This window comes from Solanum tuberosum, unplaced genomic scaffold, assembly GCF_000226075.1.
Source record: "Solanum tuberosum cultivar DM 1-3 516 R44 unplaced genomic scaffold, SolTub_3.0 scf00078, whole genome shotgun sequence".
NCBI classification, from domain to species: Eukaryota; Viridiplantae; Streptophyta; class Magnoliopsida; order Solanales; family Solanaceae; genus Solanum; species Solanum tuberosum.
In genome coordinates, this window is record NW_006239005.1 from 1,680,854 (window position 1) to 1,701,264 (window position 20,411).

At 36.2% G+C, this 20,411-nt stretch overlaps 2 protein-coding genes across 2 annotated transcripts; one reads left to right on the plus strand and one right to left on the minus strand.

Moving 5' to 3' along the window:
• Positions 1-4,954: 4,954 nt before the first annotated feature.
• On the plus strand, positions 4,955-11,625 carry LOC102594206 (auxin response factor 2-like). The gene is made up of 15 exons (XM_006346573.2): positions 4,955-5,320; positions 5,477-5,592; positions 5,768-5,863; positions 5,993-6,049; positions 6,176-6,331; positions 6,417-6,501; positions 7,209-7,299; positions 7,388-7,552; positions 7,695-7,814; positions 8,015-8,090; positions 8,180-8,351; positions 8,453-9,393; positions 9,474-9,664; positions 9,795-9,999; positions 10,359-11,625. Exons 1-14 carry the CDS (start codon positions 5,275-5,277, stop codon positions 9,970-9,972), a joined length of 2,490 nt encoding a protein of 829 aa, XP_006346635.1. The 5' UTR covers positions 4,955-5,274; the 3' UTR covers positions 9,973-9,999; positions 10,359-11,625.
• Positions 11,626-12,905: 1,280 nt separating this feature from the next.
• Positions 12,906-19,585, minus strand: LOC102577503 (ATP-dependent Clp protease ATP-binding subunit ClpA homolog CD4B, chloroplastic). The gene is made up of 10 exons (XM_006346574.2): positions 19,433-19,585; positions 17,220-17,791; positions 16,861-16,976; positions 16,617-16,739; positions 16,356-16,541; positions 15,643-15,858; positions 15,202-15,419; positions 14,806-14,881; positions 14,631-14,720; positions 12,906-14,505 (listed from the first exon to the last, which is right to left on the minus strand). The coding sequence occupies exons 2-10, from the start codon at positions 17,782-17,784 to the stop codon at positions 13,324-13,326; spliced, it is 2,772 nt and encodes a 923-aa protein (XP_006346636.1). The 5' UTR covers positions 17,785-17,791; positions 19,433-19,585; the 3' UTR covers positions 12,906-13,323.
• Positions 19,586-20,411: the final 826 nt, after the last annotated feature.

The window sequence follows — 20,411 nt, forward strand, 5'->3', positions numbered from 1 at the left end:
TTCGGTTATTCGGTTATTAACCATACACAAAAATAAAAGAAACAATTCATTTAAAATATGAAAAAAGTGACAACAATCCATTCAAAACGAAAAATAGTTAGAATGACTTAAATTACTAAACTTTCAATCACTAAATTTACTATCAATAAAGCTTTAAAATTCACTATATTGGCCTAGAAGGAAGAGACAATAACATTTTCAGTCCCACAAAGAATTGACATAGACACTCATATACATGAAATCAATAAGATAAATGTTTCATCTTGGGCATTTTTGCTTTCAATAAGTAAATTATAAAGAAATTTTAATGAAAATATGTATAAGATCTTTAAAATTGTTTATAAAAAATAATATATTAAGTATGTATATTAATAAAATATATGTATATAATTCATCGGTTCGGTTTGGTTATTTCTTCGATTTTTTCCGAATAAAACCATAACCAAACCAAAGACTATCGATTTTCAAAAATCTAAAACCAAACCAAACCAAACCCAAATAAAATCGGTTTTATTTTATCGGTTTGGTTTGGTTTTTCGATTTGAATCGGTTTTTATCCAAACTGTGAACACCCCTAACTTTCAGAAAGAAAAGATAGTTAATTTTAAAGAGAGCATACCTTAGTTCGAAAAAGTGAAGTCAATTTTCATAAATTATAGTCCTTTAAAACAAGTTTAGTACGATTATAAAGAAACATTTTAGAGTATTAACTCCACAGAGGGAGTATTTGTTTCCCCTAAAGTGGACCTTTTACCTAAAAATGGGACATCATACAGTTATGGAACATTATTGCATTGTTTTGGGAATATATTGAACACCGAGTTGGGTAAGGATTAGATAAATCAAATTCCATAATTGGCAGCCAGCGTAGCGTATGATTGGGTCGTTGATTTAGAAGACTCCTCATAAATCCCTTGGTAAGGGCTTAGATATTGGATCCATTAACAAGTTCGTCCTCTACCTTGATAAAATATTAGATGGCTCTAGCAACATGGAAAAGACCTTGTATCATCACGATGCTCATAGTAATGGTTGTAATGGTTGTCGGTTAAAGAAACACCCCAAGAAAAGTAAAGTATACTATTTTAGAATTTGATATTATTTTATATATCTAAGTTGTAAAACTTTATTGTTTTCAATACATTGCATGCTTTACTTTGGAGTTATCCATTTTTTTAGTCTTTCTTTGAGTTTTTCTTCAGTTATGTATGTTTAGCTTAAACTGTGTTTCATTCAGCTATTTCGCATATCATACATTTCATGTACTGACGTTATTAGGCGCTGCATCTCTTAATGATGCAGATATAGATACTCAGGATCGCGACAACAGATGCTTCGTTGAGATCCTCTCCATCAACTCTTGGTGAGATTTTCTTGCTTTCGGAGGGGCTCCAATTCAGCTTTTATTTCATTACTTAATAGACATTTCAGTTTATTGTTTAGGTAGTCGTGTCTGACACCTATCTTAGTTTAGTAGAGGCTTCATAGACAAGTTAGCGAGTCAGTTAAGTCTTGATCTGCAGATGTTTTAAACAATATTATTATGATGATTCATACTTATATTTTACACTTCCATAAAGCATGTTCGGAGGTGTGAATGTTTATCATTTTTAAAGCTTCTGCACAAGTGTTTAGTCTTCTGTTCAGTAGTAAGTGAAGCTAAAGGTTCACTTCAGGATAATAATGATTTTCGAGTGTCGGCCACGCCCATGACATAGGTTTAGAACGTGACAAAAATTCTATTTTTTTTAGGGATTTAACATATAGACTCGATTACTTTTGGACTGAATTTTTATAATTAAGTACTTCTCTGTTGGGCTTTTTATTTTTAAGACTTGGGCTAATAGAATTTGTCGGCTATTATTAGCTATTTTTTTGCTAATTTTATCAATAGCATGGACCTTGGATCCATAAATTTAATTGAAATTATTGGTAGATTTACTTAATTAATGACCTATTTTTTCATGATATGAAAAGGATTTTTTTTTTGGTAATATGAATATTTTATAAGCAACTAAATTGAATTTGGAGGCTAATTCCGAGTAGAGTTTGATACATCATTTATGGTTAGAAGTCGATCATTGATATTCAAATTACATATAGGAATTCTTCTAACAAGATGACTCTCTAATACATCTGATTCCAAAGCATCTAGCACATACACTGGAGGATCGTCTAGTATCTTCAATAAGAATGACATTTTTTAAATTTAAAATATTTTAATTTAATTAATTATTTTACTTAATGATAAGTTTTTTTGGTCAAAGAACAAAATTAATGTAGACATCAAAATTTTATGAGACTCTACAAGACGTGTCTAATTTCAGTCGGAACTTTATAAGACGTGTTTAATTTCAGTTAGGGTTCTTGGAGGTTACTCTATCTTTAACTCTAGCTCATGCATATATAAATAGTAATATATTCTTTTGAAAATACGTCTCAAAATTTTTATAAATTCATGAATATTCACAAAGATCAGATCAAGATGTGGCTGGACTCTCCACATTATCGTTCTTCGAGAAATACACCACTAACAATCCTCGAATCACGGAGATTTTTTTTAAAAAAAAATAAACAGATTTGTCCCCACATTATTTTGTCAATAAAGTTATGTTTCTTCATATTTTACTTGTGGTTTATCTTCTCAATTTTAAATTTATCGTAACCAGTTACAAATTTCAAAAAATTTAGTCATATAGATAAAATTACAATATATATACACAGGGCTCCTTATCGGATCAGGCGGATAATTCGCTTAATGATTTGACCTATTGGATATCGAATTTTTAAATTTACTAATTCGCTAGCCAACCTATAAGATATTGGTTGATTCAGTAACATATTGAAAATTAATGGGCAGTGTATCGGCTAACATCTAATCGCTATGATACCTTTTTTTTTTAATGAGCGCACCTTACAAAAAGGATGACTTTTTAGCAGTAACAAGATCAAATGGATAAATCGATCCAGTTTTTTAACAAGTTGTTCCATTTCATTTTTCAGTGGAAGCATCTTTGTCAATGACTCGATAAATTACTGCATACTTTTCATGTACATATCCTCGGTGCTTTTCTGAATTTGCTGACTTGCTTTCTATTCTTTAAAAACAAAATAGAAAATTATAGAAAAGTAAACAGGTTTTCATGGCTTTACGTCTTTAACCTTTAAGAGTTGGGACTAACAAAGAAAAAAAAATACATAATCACTCTTATATATTATGATAAAATATTAAATGAGGCTAATATACCTAGAATAAAAATGTAAGTATGATAACTCTTAATGGGTAATGGTTTAAGAAAATTGAATAATATGACTAGAACACACAACCTTAGGGAATTTTCACAATAACTTAACCACTATACTAAACTTTTAACTTGTGTCTAGAGGTGTCAATACTTGTATATATATTTATTATACCAAACTTTGACCTCTATTTACAATATAATTGTTTCGATAAAGAAATGTCGTTTGACAATCCTTACCCAAGAGTGGATCCGCCCTTGATCTCATACCGTTGATCTAATAATTCAATACCAATAAACAAATAAATTAACTTTACGATTAATTTATCGATGACTGATTAATTTTGAACACTCCTATAATAACACAACAATGGGGGATAACTTGATAATTCAATACCAATAAACAAATAAATTAATTTTACAATTAATTTATCGATTACTGATTAATTTTGAACACTCCTATAATAACACAACAATGGAATATAACTTGTAAGCAGGGGCGGAGGTACACTAGGCTCAGGGTGTTCAATTGGACACCCTTCATCGGAAAATTACTTCGTATATATAAGTAAAATTATACTTTAAATGGTTAAATAAGACATTTTGGACACCCTTAAGCATACTAAAGCTTCTTAGTCCAACGGTATCATGGCCCAATGCGAATTTTTATAAATGCCACGCACGGGTTCGAATCCCAGTTGCTACATTTGTTTTTACATTTTCATAAAGCTCCTAATTAATTTCTCATTACAGTTAATAAATCAGTTATGTTTTTAATAATTCAAAATTAATATTATCTATTAAAAATCTTAATTAGAGACCTAACCATAATTAATAAATATGTTATTTTTTCAACAATTTAAAACTCATATAATTTATTAGAATAATAATCTCAGACCTACAACTTAAAAATATAACAAAAAAAAGAAGCATAGTAAACATTAAATTTTAATCATTTTTTCTTTTCACTAAAATTTTAAATAAAATTTAAAAGTAATTATTTAATTTAAATTTAATAAGCAAATTCTCATTTTTTTTTTATAAAGCTACTAAAAGTGAAAAAGGCTTGATATAGAATTTCTTTTTAGAAAAACTCGTTCAATTTTACTCTTTATTTTTCATATCTTGTTGTTAAGTCATCAAAGGTTGGTGAAATCTTGAAGTATAAAAGTGATTTCATTATAAACTGAATTTTCTCTTTCTCTTTTTTCTTTTTCGTTCACTTCCTATTAAATAAACATGAAAATTCAAGCTAAATTTTACGTGGTTTGATTTTAAAGTTTTTAGTATAATTTTTAATTAAAAAAATAAATTGTTAATGTTACGTAGTTTGATTTCAAAATTTTAGTGCACCCATCGTCAAATTATTTTTTTTACCTATGTAATTCTTGGACATCCTTCGTGAAATTTCTGACTACGCCATTGCTTGTAAGCGTATATTTTCCATAATACGTGTCCTAGGAATATGCTTATCCTATTTTTGGAAAAATCCACCATCCTACCTTGTCCGTTAATAGTAGGACAAACGCCATTTCCCGTAAAAACAGAACAACTTTCTACTAACGTCAAAGACAGACGTCTGTTAATTGCTCAACCAATAGGAATTCGACAACACGAAACGGCGAAACTTTTTCACGCCGTTTAAAACGCTTTTATTATTTGTCCCCCCATCCACTGTCTTCCCAACCGGTCAATTCCACAGGCTACAGCCGGTTCCAACACTAGTTAACACCTTAACCATGGTTAAATCCCTCTTCATCAATTTACCTTTCTCTTTTTTTTTGTGTTTCCTCCATACTATCAATCCCCAAATTCCTTGAAGATATATAGAGAGAAAGCTGCTGTTTCTGCCCTTTCTGAATTTGTTTTTCAGTTTGCTTGTTTGGATTGTTCAAGTAAAGGACTTGTTAGTGCTCTTCGTTTGAAGTTGATTTTGTGTGAAGGGAGATTTTCCTGTTTTTGTTTTGTTGATTTGTACTGCAAGTGTTTTTGGAGGATGAGAGATCTGTGTTGAGTGTACGTGTTAAAGGAAATGGCTACTTCTGAGAGTTGCCGGAATGCTACCGGCGCCGGAAAAGGTAATTTTTCTGTAATTAAAAGGGTTTACCATATGCAGCTGCTTTCCTGTTGTGTTTGTGCCTCAAATTTGTTACCTAAAGGACATCAATTCTACTTTTGCTAGTGAAAATTTCTGTAATTTCTATAATTTTCATTTCTATGTTTTGTGTATGAAGTTGATGCTGAGAAAGCGTTGTACACGGAGCTATGGCGAGCATGTGCAGGTCCGCTTGTGACAGTGCCATGTGAAGACGAGCTGGTGTTCTATTTCCCACAAGGTCATATTGAACAGGTTTGCGTCTATATGTGCTTTCTAAATTGAGATTACGTGCTTAATTTCCTGAACCATAATTTTACCAATGAATCAACTAGGCTTTATTTGGACTAGTTGGAATTTTTTTTATTCATTTTGCTCCATTCATAATTCATGCCTGTTTTTAGTTGATGTGTTTGAGTTTGTATGCTAGGTTGAAGCATCAACAAATCAAGCATCAGACCAGCAGATGCCAGTATATAATCTTCGTTCTAAGATCCTCTGTCGTGTGATTAACGTCCTGCTGAAGGTAGCAGTTTTGTTGAATACAAAGTCTTGTTGTTTGGCCTAGTTTCCCTTTAGTTTTTCCTGATGAATGATAGCCTATCAAGGATTCTGTAATCTTGGTGATTATGTTTTGACTTGTGTGTGTTCACAGGCTGAACCAGATACTGATGAGGTGTATGCACAAGTGACTTTGTTGCCAGAACCAAATGTAAGTTTACAATGTGCCAACCAAGAATTACTTGTTAGTTCTTTTTGAAGTTCCTATGTCGTTTTGAGACTTCAAATATTTCTGATCTTTGAGTTGGACATCTAATTTAATGGAACATCCTTGTAGCAAGATGAGAATGTGGTATCAAAGGAACCGATGCCCTCTCCACCACCACGATTCCATGTGCACTCTTTTTGTAAGACATTAACAGCCTCTGATACCAGCACTCATGGAGGATTTTCTGTCTTGAGACGGCATGCTGATGAATGCCTCCCACCTCTGGTTAGAAGAATTGTTTCTCAATGCAGTTATGGTGCCTGTATTTGGATAATGTGAGTAACTTATGGTGGTTAATTTTTTGTAATAGGATATGTCTCGGCAGCCTCCAACACAGGAGTTGGTGGCCAAAGATTTGCATGCAAATGAGTGGCGCTTCAGGCACATATTCCGGGGTATGATGCTTAATGCATTCTTAATCACTTTGTGTCTTTAAATTTTGTGACATGTACCACCTCCCATTCCTTTTGGGTCAATCCTTGCAGACGTAAAAGATGCACTATCACAACGTTGCTTTTTCATAGATCATAGGCTAATTTAATTTGTATGATCATATCTTCATTGAAATTTATTTGTTTATGTATCATGCCAGTTACAATGTTGGAATATTGTGAGTGTAAGGCAATACATTGTGACTTCAGAAACCTTGGTAAATTATTAGCTGATCGTTTGGCACAAATTTGGAGGGATAGGGAGGGAATCCCTTGTGTTTTAGCGATAAACCAAATGCATGTTATATTGTTTAAGTGGTTTATATAAGTAACTCAAGGAAGTAAAACTATGTTATGATCTCTCAATAATGAGATAGAATCAGTGTGAGGAACAAAAACATTAGATTTCTTGCTGGAGGAGAGGGATGAGTAAGGAAAAATTGCTACTGTGGTTCAGAGACTAATCAAAAATATATTTTTGCTTGTGTGGTCAAGGGTGTTCTTTTGAACCTTTTGTCCCCTTCATAATTCTTTTTTTCGGTTGCATGGGAAATTTGTTTTGAGAGTGTTGAGACTTGAGCACTATTGCTTGATGTAAGGTGTGATATTACAATGCATTGGTTGGTTGTTCTTGCTATGTTTACTGAGTTTTATTTTCATGCTATCATCAGGCCAGCCTAGGAGGCACCTTCTTCAGAGTGGTTGGAGTGTCTTTGTTAGTTCGAAAAGGCTTGTTGCAGGGGATGCATTCATATTTCTTAGGTTAGCATTGACATACCGTCTCTTTTTTCCATTCTCTTGTGTTCATTAAATTCTAAAATGTTGGGTCACTCTATTGCTCTATTGTTAGAGGTGAGAATGGGGAGCTTCGTGTTGGAGTCCGACGTGCCATGAGACAGCAGGGTAATGCTCCATCATCAGTGATATCCAGTCATAGCATGCATCTTGGTGTCCTTGCTACAGCTTGGCATGCCATTCAGACGAAAACACTGTTCACAGTATATTACAAACCAAGGTAAGTGATTCAAAGAACCAGGGAAAAATAGTTTAAGCTTGTTCCATAAATTGAGATCTATATGATGAAAGGATTTGGCTTTGTTACCTACTTATTGCTCTGGAATTTCCCTTCCTCACTGCTTTAGTATTATGTATCATAGGACGAGCCCTGCTGAGTTTATAGTTCCATATGATCAGTATATGGAGTCTCTGAAAAACAATTACTCCATCGGGATGAGGTTTAAAATGAGGTTTGAAGGTGAAGAAGCTCCAGAACAGAGGTACATTAGCAGCACTAGAACGATCATTTTCCTTCTGTAGTATTACATGCGATTCTATGTGGTTTAGACTTTGATATTAATCAAGCATATCTGTGTTATGCGCTTTCAAATCAAATTCATACTATTTGGTGATGTTTTGCGTTAAATAAATTACTTTTCTCAGAACCCCTGATTTTTTTGTTTACTCCAAAATCTTATAGGTTTACTGGAACTATAGTTGGCATTGAAAATGCTGACCTCAAAAGGTGGCCCGAGTCGAAATGGAGATGCCTGAAGGTAGAATCCACTTTCACTTTTTTTTCTGGTTGGTTATCTTTCTCCCATATTTAATACTGAAGTATCATTCTTTCTCCCCTGATTTTAAGGTTCGATGGGATGAAACTTCTGCTATTCCTAGGCCAGACCGAGTTTCACCCTGGAAAGTAGAGCCAGCTCTTAGCCCTCCTGCACTTGATCCACTTCCAATACCAAGGCAGAAAAGGCCTCGATCAAATGTTCTGCCCTCGTCTCCTGATTCTTCTGTACTTACTAGGGAAGGTATATGACTTGCCCTTATATTTGAATTCCATACGCTGAATTGCGTTTATATCTACGTTTCAAGCTGAGTGTTTCTTATCTACTTTTGGCACTTTCTTAAGGTTCATCCAAAGTAACTGTAGACCCTTCACAAGCCAGTGGGTTTTCAAGGGTTTTGCAAGGTCAAGAAATATCGACCTTGAGAGGCAATTTTGTAGAAAATAACGAGTCAGACTCTTCTGAGAAGCCACCTGTATGGCAACCATTACTGGATGACGAGAAGGCTGACGTTCATTCTGCATCAAGGAAATGTATATCAGATAAACGGTTTCCTTTAGCAAGGCCTGAATCATCTTTAACAGATCTTTTATCAGGTTTTGGGGGGCAATCGAGTTCCTCTCATGGGTTCCATTCACCCACTAGGGGCCAAACAGCACCTGCTAGCTGGGTTAAGCGACAAGCACTGGATAAGGAAACTGATTTCAGCTTACTGGGAAAACAATGGTCACTAGTGTCTTCTGGTCTCTCACTTAATCTGATGGATTCAGGATTGAAGGGTGCAGATACTCTTTATCAAATGCGGGGAACATCAAGACTCAATGGTTTTAACGAGTATCCAACCCTCCCTGGTCATAGAACTGACAATCAGCAGGGAAGTTGGTTAATGTCCCCGTCCGTGTTGCCTTATATTCAGATGTCCACTCGTTCTGGAGAAATTATGCCTAAACCCATGGCTTCACCACAGCCCGAAGCCATGAAACCCAAAGAAGGGAACTGCAAACTATTTGGCATTCCCCTTGTAAGTAAATGTGCTACCATAGATCCTGTCATGTTGCGGAAAAATTCTCCGATTGACTCAACAAGTAACATGCATTTTGGTATACACCCACATCAATTCCCTATAACTGAATCTGATCAAAGGTCTGAGCAATCAAAGGGATCAAAGCTACCAGATGACGGGATCACAGTTCATGATCAGGAAGAACAATTCCAAACCTCTCATCCTGGTACTCGAGATAGAGAGGGCAAAGTCCTTGTTAATTCAACAAGGAGTTGCACCAAGGTTTGCACCTAGGCTTTTGGCTTAACTTTTGCTTATGACATTTTGTGAAACTTCAATAATTTGGGTTATTTTGATTTAAGGTTCATAAACAGGGTACAGCCCTTGGAAGGTCTGTGGATCTTGCAAAGTTCAACAACTATGAAGAATTGATAGCTGAACTGGATCACATTTTTGATTTTAATGGTGAGCTCAAGGCTCGGAACAAGAACTGGCTGGTTGTATATACTGATGATGAGGGTGACATGATGCTTGTTGGAGATGATCCATGGCAGTAAGTGCTCTCCTATTCTTTTTGATGCATAAAGGATGGAAGATGGTTATCTTTTCGGTGCTTCCTAAGTTTTGCAGTTATCTGAATTCATTCTTATGCTGCTTTGTTACCTGTTGTCTTTGTGAAACAGAGAATTTTGTGGTATGGTTCGCAAGATTTTTATCTACACGAAAGATGAGGTGCAGCGGATGAACCCTGGGACTCTCAATTCAAAAGGCGAGGACATTTCTTCTGTTGCAGAAGGCTCTGATGGTAAAGAAGTGAAGAATCTACAGCTTCATTCTGATTCCAGTCCGGAAGATTCTTAGAGAATAGAGCGGTCCTCCTTAATTGAGGTATTGAAAGTAAAATGCTAAAGAAAATATCTGTTGGCTCATTTTTAGCTGATGCTATATTATTTACTACTCCCTCCGTCTAATTTATGTGAAAGGTGGTTGACTGGGCACAGAGTTTAAGAATGAAAGGAAGACTTTAAAAACTTGTACCATAGATGTTTGTGTGACTATAAATCATCTCATTAGGGGTAAAATGGGAAGTTTAAAGTTAAATGTTACTACTAAATATGGAAAGGTGTCATTCTTTTTGAGATTGACTAAAAAGGAAGATTGTTGTATCAATTGGGACAGGGATGTGGGGTGACAGTTGCCCTGCTGCAGTATCTAGTTCGTTGACAACTTTTAATCTAATTTGACAGGTTTATAAAAATCTGTGGAAAATACTACATCCACCCAGGGATTCTGGAAGGTGGTTACCCACATCAATTTCCTTATAGCTTCCGGATGACTGGTCTCCACATTGATGCAGCTTCTGTAATTCGCAGTTTCGACCCTTTTTGGCGCCAACTTATGGTGACTTATCTATATACAGAATACATGAATTATCAGCCTGGTCACAATCTTGCTTTCGCTTATTTCCCTTTGTACATACCCAGTTTTAACAATTTCTCTGGCAGCTCTAGATGTAAATAAGAAGTTGATACAACAGCATACCTTGTCTACTGTTAATTTATGTACAACTGGTAGCCAACTACTTTGAGTACCCTACATATATCAGGCTATCAGCAGTTGTGGTCATCTGGGTGAACATATGTCATGCAAATTTTGGTCTTATTGATCAAGTTACTGCTTCGTCCCTTTTGATTAACCGTGGTTGACGCTCACATATGGCCAGCTCCTTCTGCAAACATGGGGCAATTATAGTAGACATAGTCAGTATTTCTGAACTGGAGCAAATTCCCCAAAGCTTGGTGACACCATGGTGTGGCAATTTGGTGCCATTTTGTTACCGGAGTACTGGAGGCCCAGAGCTTGGCCTGACAACACAGAATTGGCTCAGTTGTTGATCGACAAGGGTGCAGAACACAGCTTATCAATGTGGGGAATTTGGAGGCAGTGGTGACAGTTAACGGGATTGGTACATATAATGTTGAGAACTTATCTCGTGTCCAGCTTCTGGTTCTTTCAGAATATCCGATGGTGATTTCATTGAAACTTCATATTGCAGACAGCAAGTAGATGTTGCTGAATATAGGTATTTTAAAGTTATCTTCATGCTATTAAACAAGCATATGGTTAATGGATCTTGTGCCGGCCACCCACATAATCCCATGGAATCATGAGTCTAGGCTCCCGCTACTGTTCTTTTAGTATCTGATGTGATCCCTTGTAGACATCTCTGACAACATATATATGTTGCTGGATTCCTTGTATATAAGAAAAATTGTCACTGAATTACCTTTGGTAAATCATTGCTTCCATGAAACAAGCATCATAGTGCATGGATTTTGTGTCCAGCCATCCTTGGGACAGCGGCTGCTGCTTGTCCAACTTATTTAAGCAGTACCCATATCATTTAAAGCTTTACTTTGTTAATCTCCATCCTCCGCCCCGTCTCCCTCATTGTATGAACACATTAATGGAGCTCGACTAAAATTGATCTCTTATGATGAATTTGTTGATATTTGTGAAATGTGTTTATTGTCCCAAAGAGAAACTCTTGATGCTTATGCACTCGTTATTTTCGAAGAAAGGTTTGGCTGAACAAATCCATAGAAATTGTTGAGCAATTCAATAGTACTTGTAGGAGTTTGGTTTCAAAATGAACACTTTTTTGGGTACCACATATCAAAAGGTACTTTTCCTAAAAACTTAGAAAAAAAATGACAGTTTGCCTAGAAATGGGCTATCTGTCTCAAACATTGATAACTTCGTCTATTCTACTCCAAAATACAACGCAAATATTTTAAGAAAGCTCGCTCTTAAATGGGCGAATTATTAGCTTTTCATGCGAAGGAACTTCTCTTCTTTAACACTAAATATGTGTTTTTATTCACTTTATTTTTTTTCTCATTCGCTTTTTTATCTTCTTCTACTAGTATTATATTTTGATCTTTGAAAATTGATTGTCAGGTCTCAACAATCAAGAATGTTTGTGTATTTAATTGAACCTGATGTATGTAAATGCGAAGAATATTGTAAAATAGAACATTAGGACTTTAAGAAATTTCGGTTGTCACCTTTAGATTTGTGTGCGTTCAAAGGTAAGAAATTAAGTTGTTGTTCACTTCAAACTAAAATTGTAATAAATATACTACGTGACAAATTCAAACTACTAAAATTCTACAAACGTACTACATAAAAACTAATATTAAGGAAAAACAACATAATAATTGATCAACTATAAAACATTTTCAAATCAAATAGAAAACAAAGAACATATGAATATTCAGATATTTTGAAGTGAACAACAATTTTTTTTTCTTTGAACGTGAACAACTCCAAGACTTATGACCGCAATTTCTTGGAGTCCTCGATGTTTTAATTTGAAGTATATATATATATATATATATCTTTCGAATTGTTGAGACCTGAGACATGATTCATGACTATCAATTTTCAAAGACCAAAATATAATATTAGTAGAAGAAGATAAAAGACACGAGAAAATGTGAAGTGAATAAGAACACATGTTTATTGTTGAAGAGGAGATATTCCTTCATGTAAAAAGCTAATGAAAAAATTGTAGTTCACTTGAAAATGTGGAGTAAGCAGAGTTAACATTGTTTGGGACAGTTCGCAGTGTTTGTTTCAGCTTGTGTTTTTAGGAAGGATCCTTTTAGCATGAAGTGCCCAAAAGATATTCATTTTGAGGCCGAACTCGTATTTATAGTGTCCTCCCTCTCCCCAGGTGTTTCGGAGAGGAAAATTAGCCTACATATTTAGATTTTATGAAATATTGAAAATACATTCATAATATAAACATTACTGAAATATCACTATTGTAATCTGAGTCAAATAATAATGAGAAAAGAGGTAAACGTAGATAACGACATAAGATGAGAGATACGAGGACAACGATTTAACTGTCGCCTACAATAAACTAGATATGTTTTTTGATAAGTAGTGTCTTGTTAATACAACACTTTCTTGTGACCAACTACAATCTTAATCCAGTATCTCCAATCCAGTATATTTCTGTAAAATCATTAAAGCTCAACATAGAAAGGATGCTGCCTTCTCGACGTGGCAAGATTTACCCGAGCATTCCCAGAGATAAAACTCAAAAGTTGCTTCATAAGCCCCACAAAGCTTAGTGGCCAACACAAATGAACTCCTAAAAGACGATAGACAGACTGTTGAGCTAAAATGTGATCACCTGTTCTAAACGGGGATAGGCTCAGGAGCCGGATCCGAGGGAGTACCACTACTTCCATTGAGGACAGTCACATTGCCATCTGAATCAACGTCCACAATAACTGAATCACCTTCTTTGATCTCACCTGCAAGCATTTTCTCAGCCATGCTGTCCTCTAACAGTCTCATAATAGCTCTTCTCAGAGGTCGTGCTCCATAGCTAGGGTTGTATCCCTCGTCAACCACCCTGTCTCTAAACCTCTCTGTCACTTGAAGTTCTATTTCCTTAACTTTCAACCTCTCAAATACCTCCTTAAGCATGATATCAGCTATCTCCTTAACCTCTAACTTAGTGAGTTGACGGAATACAATCATCTCATCCAATCTGTTCAAAAACTCTGGCCTGAAGTACTGCTTCAATTCTTCAGTCACTAAGCTCTTGATACGATTGTAACTGCTATCCTTCTCATCAAAGTCGAGATCAAAACCTATACGACGGCCACCTTTCTCAATTACACTACTTCCAACATTTGATGTCATGATGAGAAGTGTGTTCTTGAAATCTACAGTTCTACCCTTGCTGTCTGTCAATCTTCCATCTTCAAGAATTTGAAGCATCATGTTGAAGACATCAGGATGAGCCTTCTCAATCTCATCAAAGAGCACAACTGTATAAGGTCGACGCCTAACAGCTTCAGTCAATTGACCACCCTCTGTGTAACCAACATAACCAGGGGGGGATCCAATAAGCTTAGAGACCGTGTGTCTTTCCATGAACTCACTCATATCAAGCCGGATCATTGCTTCTTCAGAACCAAAGTAATATGTAGCCAGTGCCTTTGCCAGTTCTGATTTCCCAACACCAGTGGGACCGGAAAAGATGAAACTAGCAATAGGCCTGTTGGGATTCTTGAGCCCAACTCGCGCACGTCGAATAGCGCGACTAATGGCTTTGACAGCTTCATCCTGGCCAATGATTCGCGTGTGAAGAGTTTCTTCCATTTTTAGGAGACGGTCAGATTCGTCAGTGGAGACCTTCTCAACAGGGATACCAGTCCAAGAAGAGACGATGTGCTGAATATCTGCTTCTGTCACAAGAGGACCTGTATCTGCAGCCTCACTTTCAGCCTTGCTCACCTCTTTGTTTTTGTCTATGAGGGCTGTGATCTGTGCCTTAAGATCCATTTCTCTATCACGTAATTCCCCAGCCTGTCCATTAATCCAAAACCATCTCATTAGGAAATTCTATAATTACAATACTTGATAAGAAAATAGTTCACGCTACAACATCCATTTTTAAGGGGTTCTTTAGATGTACATAACAAACTCAGTACCTTTTCGAAATCTTGACCACGAACAGCTTCATTCTTCTCCTTTGTAATCTGACGAAGCTCTTTCTCGAGCTCTTTTGCTTCCTCGGGGAGCTGGAGAGCAACAACAGAGCATTGTCACTCAACAAATAGTAGGGCAATGACAGATTAAAAGAGAGACTAAGGGAGCATTTCATGCCTGAGCATGGCGAAGTCGAACACGAGAACCAGCTTCATCAATCAAATCAATTGCTTTATCAGGCAGAAATCGGTCACTGAAATGTGAAGACGTAAGCGAAAAGATGTATCACTTTGCAGAATCAGTAAAAAAAAAACCTTTACACGAAAATCAATATCGTGGAATCTAGGATAATCTTTTCTGGAGACAAGCATAAAAACCTAATTAGATGCTGATAAAACAAAAGTAAACCAACTTCTATTATCACCCTTTACTATCATAAAATAAGTTGAACTTCAGGTGTACAGTCTGTTAAGGCAAACATATTTCTTCAAGGTACCAATGCATCAACAATTCAAGCCGAGAAGAGAGTAAAAAGGTATAAGGAGACATAGGAACATGGTAGAGATTAGATACCTGATGTACTGGTATGAGAGCTGAGCAGCAGCCACTAAGGCCTCGTCGGTGTAACGAAGTTTGTGATGAATCTCATACCTCTCACGAAGCCCTTTCAGAATCTGTATAGTTTCATCAACAGTAGGTTCAGGGACCTTAACTGGTTGGAATCTCCTCTCTAGTGCAGGATCTTTCTCAATATGCTTTCTGTATTCATCCAGTGTAGTAGCTCCGATACACTGACAAGAAGCCAAGTAAATACTATTGAGTTACATGTAGAAGTTTTTTCTCCTGCTTTAACTGAGCAGTCATTTTTAACCTTCTTATGGGGAGGTAAAATGCATGTTAAAACAATGATATATCTTCTAGAACATTGGGTTGTTAACAGAAATATTCTTAGTTCTCATTTTTAATTTCTAGAAAGAACAGAAAGGAAAGAACAAGCGAAGGAGGATAACTTACCTGTAGTTCACCTCGAGCTAGGGCAGGTTTCAAGATGTTTGCAGCATCGATGGCCCCCTCTGCTGCTCCAGCTCCAATCAATGTGTGCACTTCATCGATAAATAGTATTATTTCATCACTCTGTTTAATTTCCTCCATCAGCTTCTTTAGCCTTTCCTCAAACTCTCCACGGTATTTTGTCCCAGCAACAAGCAATCCCATATCAAGAGTTATCACCTAATTATCGCCAAAAAGCGACTCTTAGGAACAACGAGAAAAGTAGCTATATCATAGCACGAAACATTCAACAAAGTTTCAGATGGATTACATTCGCAAAAATAGGTGGTGGACCTTTCTCACTTGTAGTTTGAGCTAAGAATTAAGTTCAACAAGGGATACTAAATCGTTTTTGCTCAATTAGTTGTAAGCATAGATCCACAAATCAGTCTACTAAAAAGAAATATGCCAAGAGAACAGGTAGCACGGAAGAATTTATAAATAAAAAATTTCAAGAGAACACAAAGACACTGAAAATATATTTGACATATTTCAATTTAGTGGAGACAGAATAGAATGCACATTCATTTGAACCTAATCCTTGTGAATCAAAAATACCACTAGACTGGACCCGCATGACCCTGCTCAGCTTCTGGATTCACCATATGATACAACAAATGGGAGAAGAAAGGACACAGGTAAACATCACATTCTGCAAGCGATCACACATGACGTACCTTCTTCCCTTCAATTGTTTCAGGGACATCACCGTTTGCAATTCTTTGTGCCAAACCCTCAGCAATAGCTGTTTTGCCAACACCTGGTTCTCCAATAAGACAAGGGTTGTTCTTAGTCCGCCGACCCAAGATTTGAGTGACCCGTTCAATTTGCGGCTGTCTTCCAACAACGGGGTCCAATTTTCCCTAGAAACCAAAAATGGACAGCTAAATTATTCATAACTGTTCACATATCATAACAAATGTAATTTTTTAAATTACCTCTTCCGCCAATTTTGTCAAATTTGTTCCGTACTCCTCCAGTGTTGGCATTTTTTGGCCAGAAGTTCCACCTCCAACGCTAGCACCAACAGCCTCATTACTCTCACCAACCATTCGGATCACCTATTTTTAGAAGAAGAAGAAAACCAATAAACTCTGGTTATGATGAAGCCAAACAATCCAACTTCCCACAAAAGCACAATATTAAACTACCCAGAGGAAGCATGTGAGATCTACTACTTGCCTGAGTACGGATGTTGCTGGGGTCAGCACCCAAGTTTTCAAGGACACGGGCAGCCACACCTTCACCTTCACGTAGCAATCCAAGTAGCAAGTGCTCCGAACCAATATAGTTATGCCCTGAATCAACCAGTTCATAAATGGAATAAATATTTAGACAAATAATCATGCTGGTGCATGTAGAAGACCAGATAAGCAAGCAAAAGAGAAAGAAAATCAATGACATTTTAACAACTCCAATTTGGTACTGAAGAGAAAACCAAAGGTGTCAATGAAGCAACATGAGAATAAGACTCAACCGGAGAACCACTTAGACATGTCCCAAAGGTAATCCAACAAATATAGACAATTAAATAAGGATACCTAGCTGGCGGGCTTCCTCCAGAGAGAGTTCCAGAACACGCTTGGCACGAGGGGTAAAAGGGATCTCAACAGCAACGAACCCACTACCCCTTCCAATTATCTTTTCCACTTCCACACGAGCATCTTTCAAATTGATCCCCATCGATTTAAGAACCTTGGCAGCAATACCAGTTCCCTCACCAATTAGACCCAACAAGATCTGCTCAGTGCCAACAAAATTGTGACCAAGTCGTCTGGCCTCTTCTTGTGCAAGCATAATGACTTTTATCGCCTTCTCTGTGAAGCGCTCAAACATTGCTTTTGGTACAAATCGGCAACCTCGTGGTCGTCTGACATAAGTTGCAGCAGCTACTTTGGATTGGAGAGTTTGTCCAGATCTAACTAGTGTATCTATTGCATTGCATCCTCGCAATCCTGTAAAATCCCTCAGTGTAAGTGAAGATGATTGTGCATTGCATAGCATTGTCACAGCTCTTTTTGTTTTCCCAGATCCATTGAATTTGGTCGTCCTTTCACCAGCAACTGATGATGGGATGCTTGTTGACTGAACTAGAGCTCTAGCCATGATGGACCTGCCCAGGAGAAGAAAATAATAAGAAAAGCTCTCCTCTGATAATCGAAAAATATCAAATCTTCCAGATGACAAACCCATAACAGTATATGAAGTCAGTGACACATCAATCAGCCAACATATCAACAAATTATCAAATTCAAAAACTGATAACAAGTGAAGGTTCATATTTTCCAATCCAGAGGGAGCTAAAAATTTTGAGGCACAGTGCATTAGCAGAAAGATAACTGAAACAGAGAGTTCCCCAGAAGAAGTAGAAAAAGAGTATCCATACTCAACAGGAGTTGATGCATGACCTATAGATTCTATGTAACAAAATATGTAACCATCCGTGTGAAACATGATTCAATGACATAAACCAAATTTAGTCTACCCTCCAAGATATAAGAACTGAAACACTACGCAGCTGCTGAGTAGTACGTGCGCAATCCAGGATTGAGTAGCCAAGGTTTCATGAATAGATTGAACAAATAGGACAATACACACACAAATATGTGGGGTTTGCAAACTAAATACATGGTTATAATAGGTTAGCACTGTGTAGCATTATCCCCATTTTTCTCTTCCTTAAAACTCCCCTAATAGTTTGTTGCAACACATTAGTATGGTAGGTTTGTTGGTCCTTTTTTGCAAAATTGAACTCAAACACCATTTGTCCGAGGATTCCCCCCTGTTCCGCTTTCACTGCTTAGCTACAGAGATCTTTAGAATGATTAAAAGAACCTCAGCAATTTTGATCAGATTATTCAAATTTCCAGCTCTTAGTAAACCCTAGAGAGACTACTTAAAGGTCTGTAAAACTGATAACCCAAGAAAATTCAACTAATCAGTTTCAGTACAAAATCCTAACAACACAAACAAGAGTACAGGAAAGAATAAGCTGAAGACACGTCTATCAATCCCAAGCTAGTTTAGACACTCTACAAACGAGCCAAGAATCCCACCATAAGTACTACAACACCTAAAACCTCAATCCCCAAGCTAGTTTTGGCTAGCTATACAAATCCTCACTATCCATTTCACTCCAGTTTAAACCCATCTCATTCCAATACTCAAAATATGTTCAAGCAAAGCTCTTAAAACATTGAAACAAAGTCCACTCAGTATAAGCTGAAGACACACGTCTATCAATCAACTATGCTTCAGTCCCAAATTAATTTTGGCTACAACCTACAAGCCTCTATATTACCCCCACTCTAATTTGGTCCCATTCCATTCTAATACTACTAAAAAAATTAGCCTTGATAAAGAAAATTGTCTTGTAAGACACAAAATAAGATTTTTCAAATTCTCAAATCTTACCTTATCCTTAAGTTTGATTTACAAAGAGAAATCGAAAACAAGAAATTAGCCTAAGAAACAGCTCAAAGCAACTCAACTAACAAGAAAACAACACACCCACTCAGTATAATCCCACAAGTGACTCAAAGCAACTGAAAAAACAAGAAAATAAGCTAAAAAGTTGCAAAATTTACCACTCAATTAGAAAAAAAGCTTATCTTTTGCGTATGTAGTAAGCAAGAATTTCAATAAAAAAGAGTATAATTTGAAACAATAAAGAGAGACCCAAATATGAAAACTATAAGATATGAATAAATCAGCCATATAAACACATAAAAGATTAGGTAAAAAGAAAGATAACCTGAATAATAGTGAAGTCCCAGAAGAATCTGGGAGATTGTTGAAGAATATAGACGAAAAGGGGGAAGATGGGTTTAGAGGAAAATGGGATTAGGGTGACTGGATTGGAGGAGAAGAGAGGAGAGGGGATGCGGGTATATATTATTTTTTTATTTAAGAAGATAATAGATGTGGATGATAAATAAGTAAGCGTTATCTACCCCTTCTCATATTATTTTATTAGCATTTTATTTTTAATTTTAGAAAAAAGAGTATAGCATTTCTCTTTTCACAAGTTACTCCCTCATACACCTAAAATATCTCTTTATCTTATTTAAAAAAACAAAAATGACAAGCGAGCAGTGGTAGACCTAGAATTTTACACAAGTGGATTTAATAAATTACTTCAATTGACAATAATAATAGTATCGACAAGAGAAATTAGTTCATCGCTTTTTTTTTTGGCATGGGATTTAGTATGCTATAACAAAATGAACAATTTATAAAATCGAGATTCATTTTTCTTTTCTTTTAAAAAATGGTGGGGGGAGGGGGGGGGGTTAAAACAACTAATAACAAAAATGGAAAGTTGATTTGGAAAGAAATTGTTGTAGATAGTAGAAAGTTGCTGGTGCAAGTTTGTATGAGGCCAAGTATGGACCGTACATAGTTTTACGGCCCGTAGAAGGCTGTTATGGATGATGTCCTCAAAGTTTGGGAAAATGTCAAGTCTCAGATGGGTTTTTACGGACCAACAAGACGATTTGTAGAGTAAAGTACGACTCATATATGGTGCTTGTGGGTTGAGTTCCAAACTTGGTGAAATTTGATTACCTTGGATCTACATATGGATTATACAACTCATGGTTGAGTGGTTGTAGTTGGCCTTTAGAACTTGGACTTTCAGTAATTTGGTGCATGGATGGCCAATATGGCCCGTAGATGGAAATATGAACCGTACATGACCATTCGTGGTTGAGGTACTAGACTTAGGAGGATTT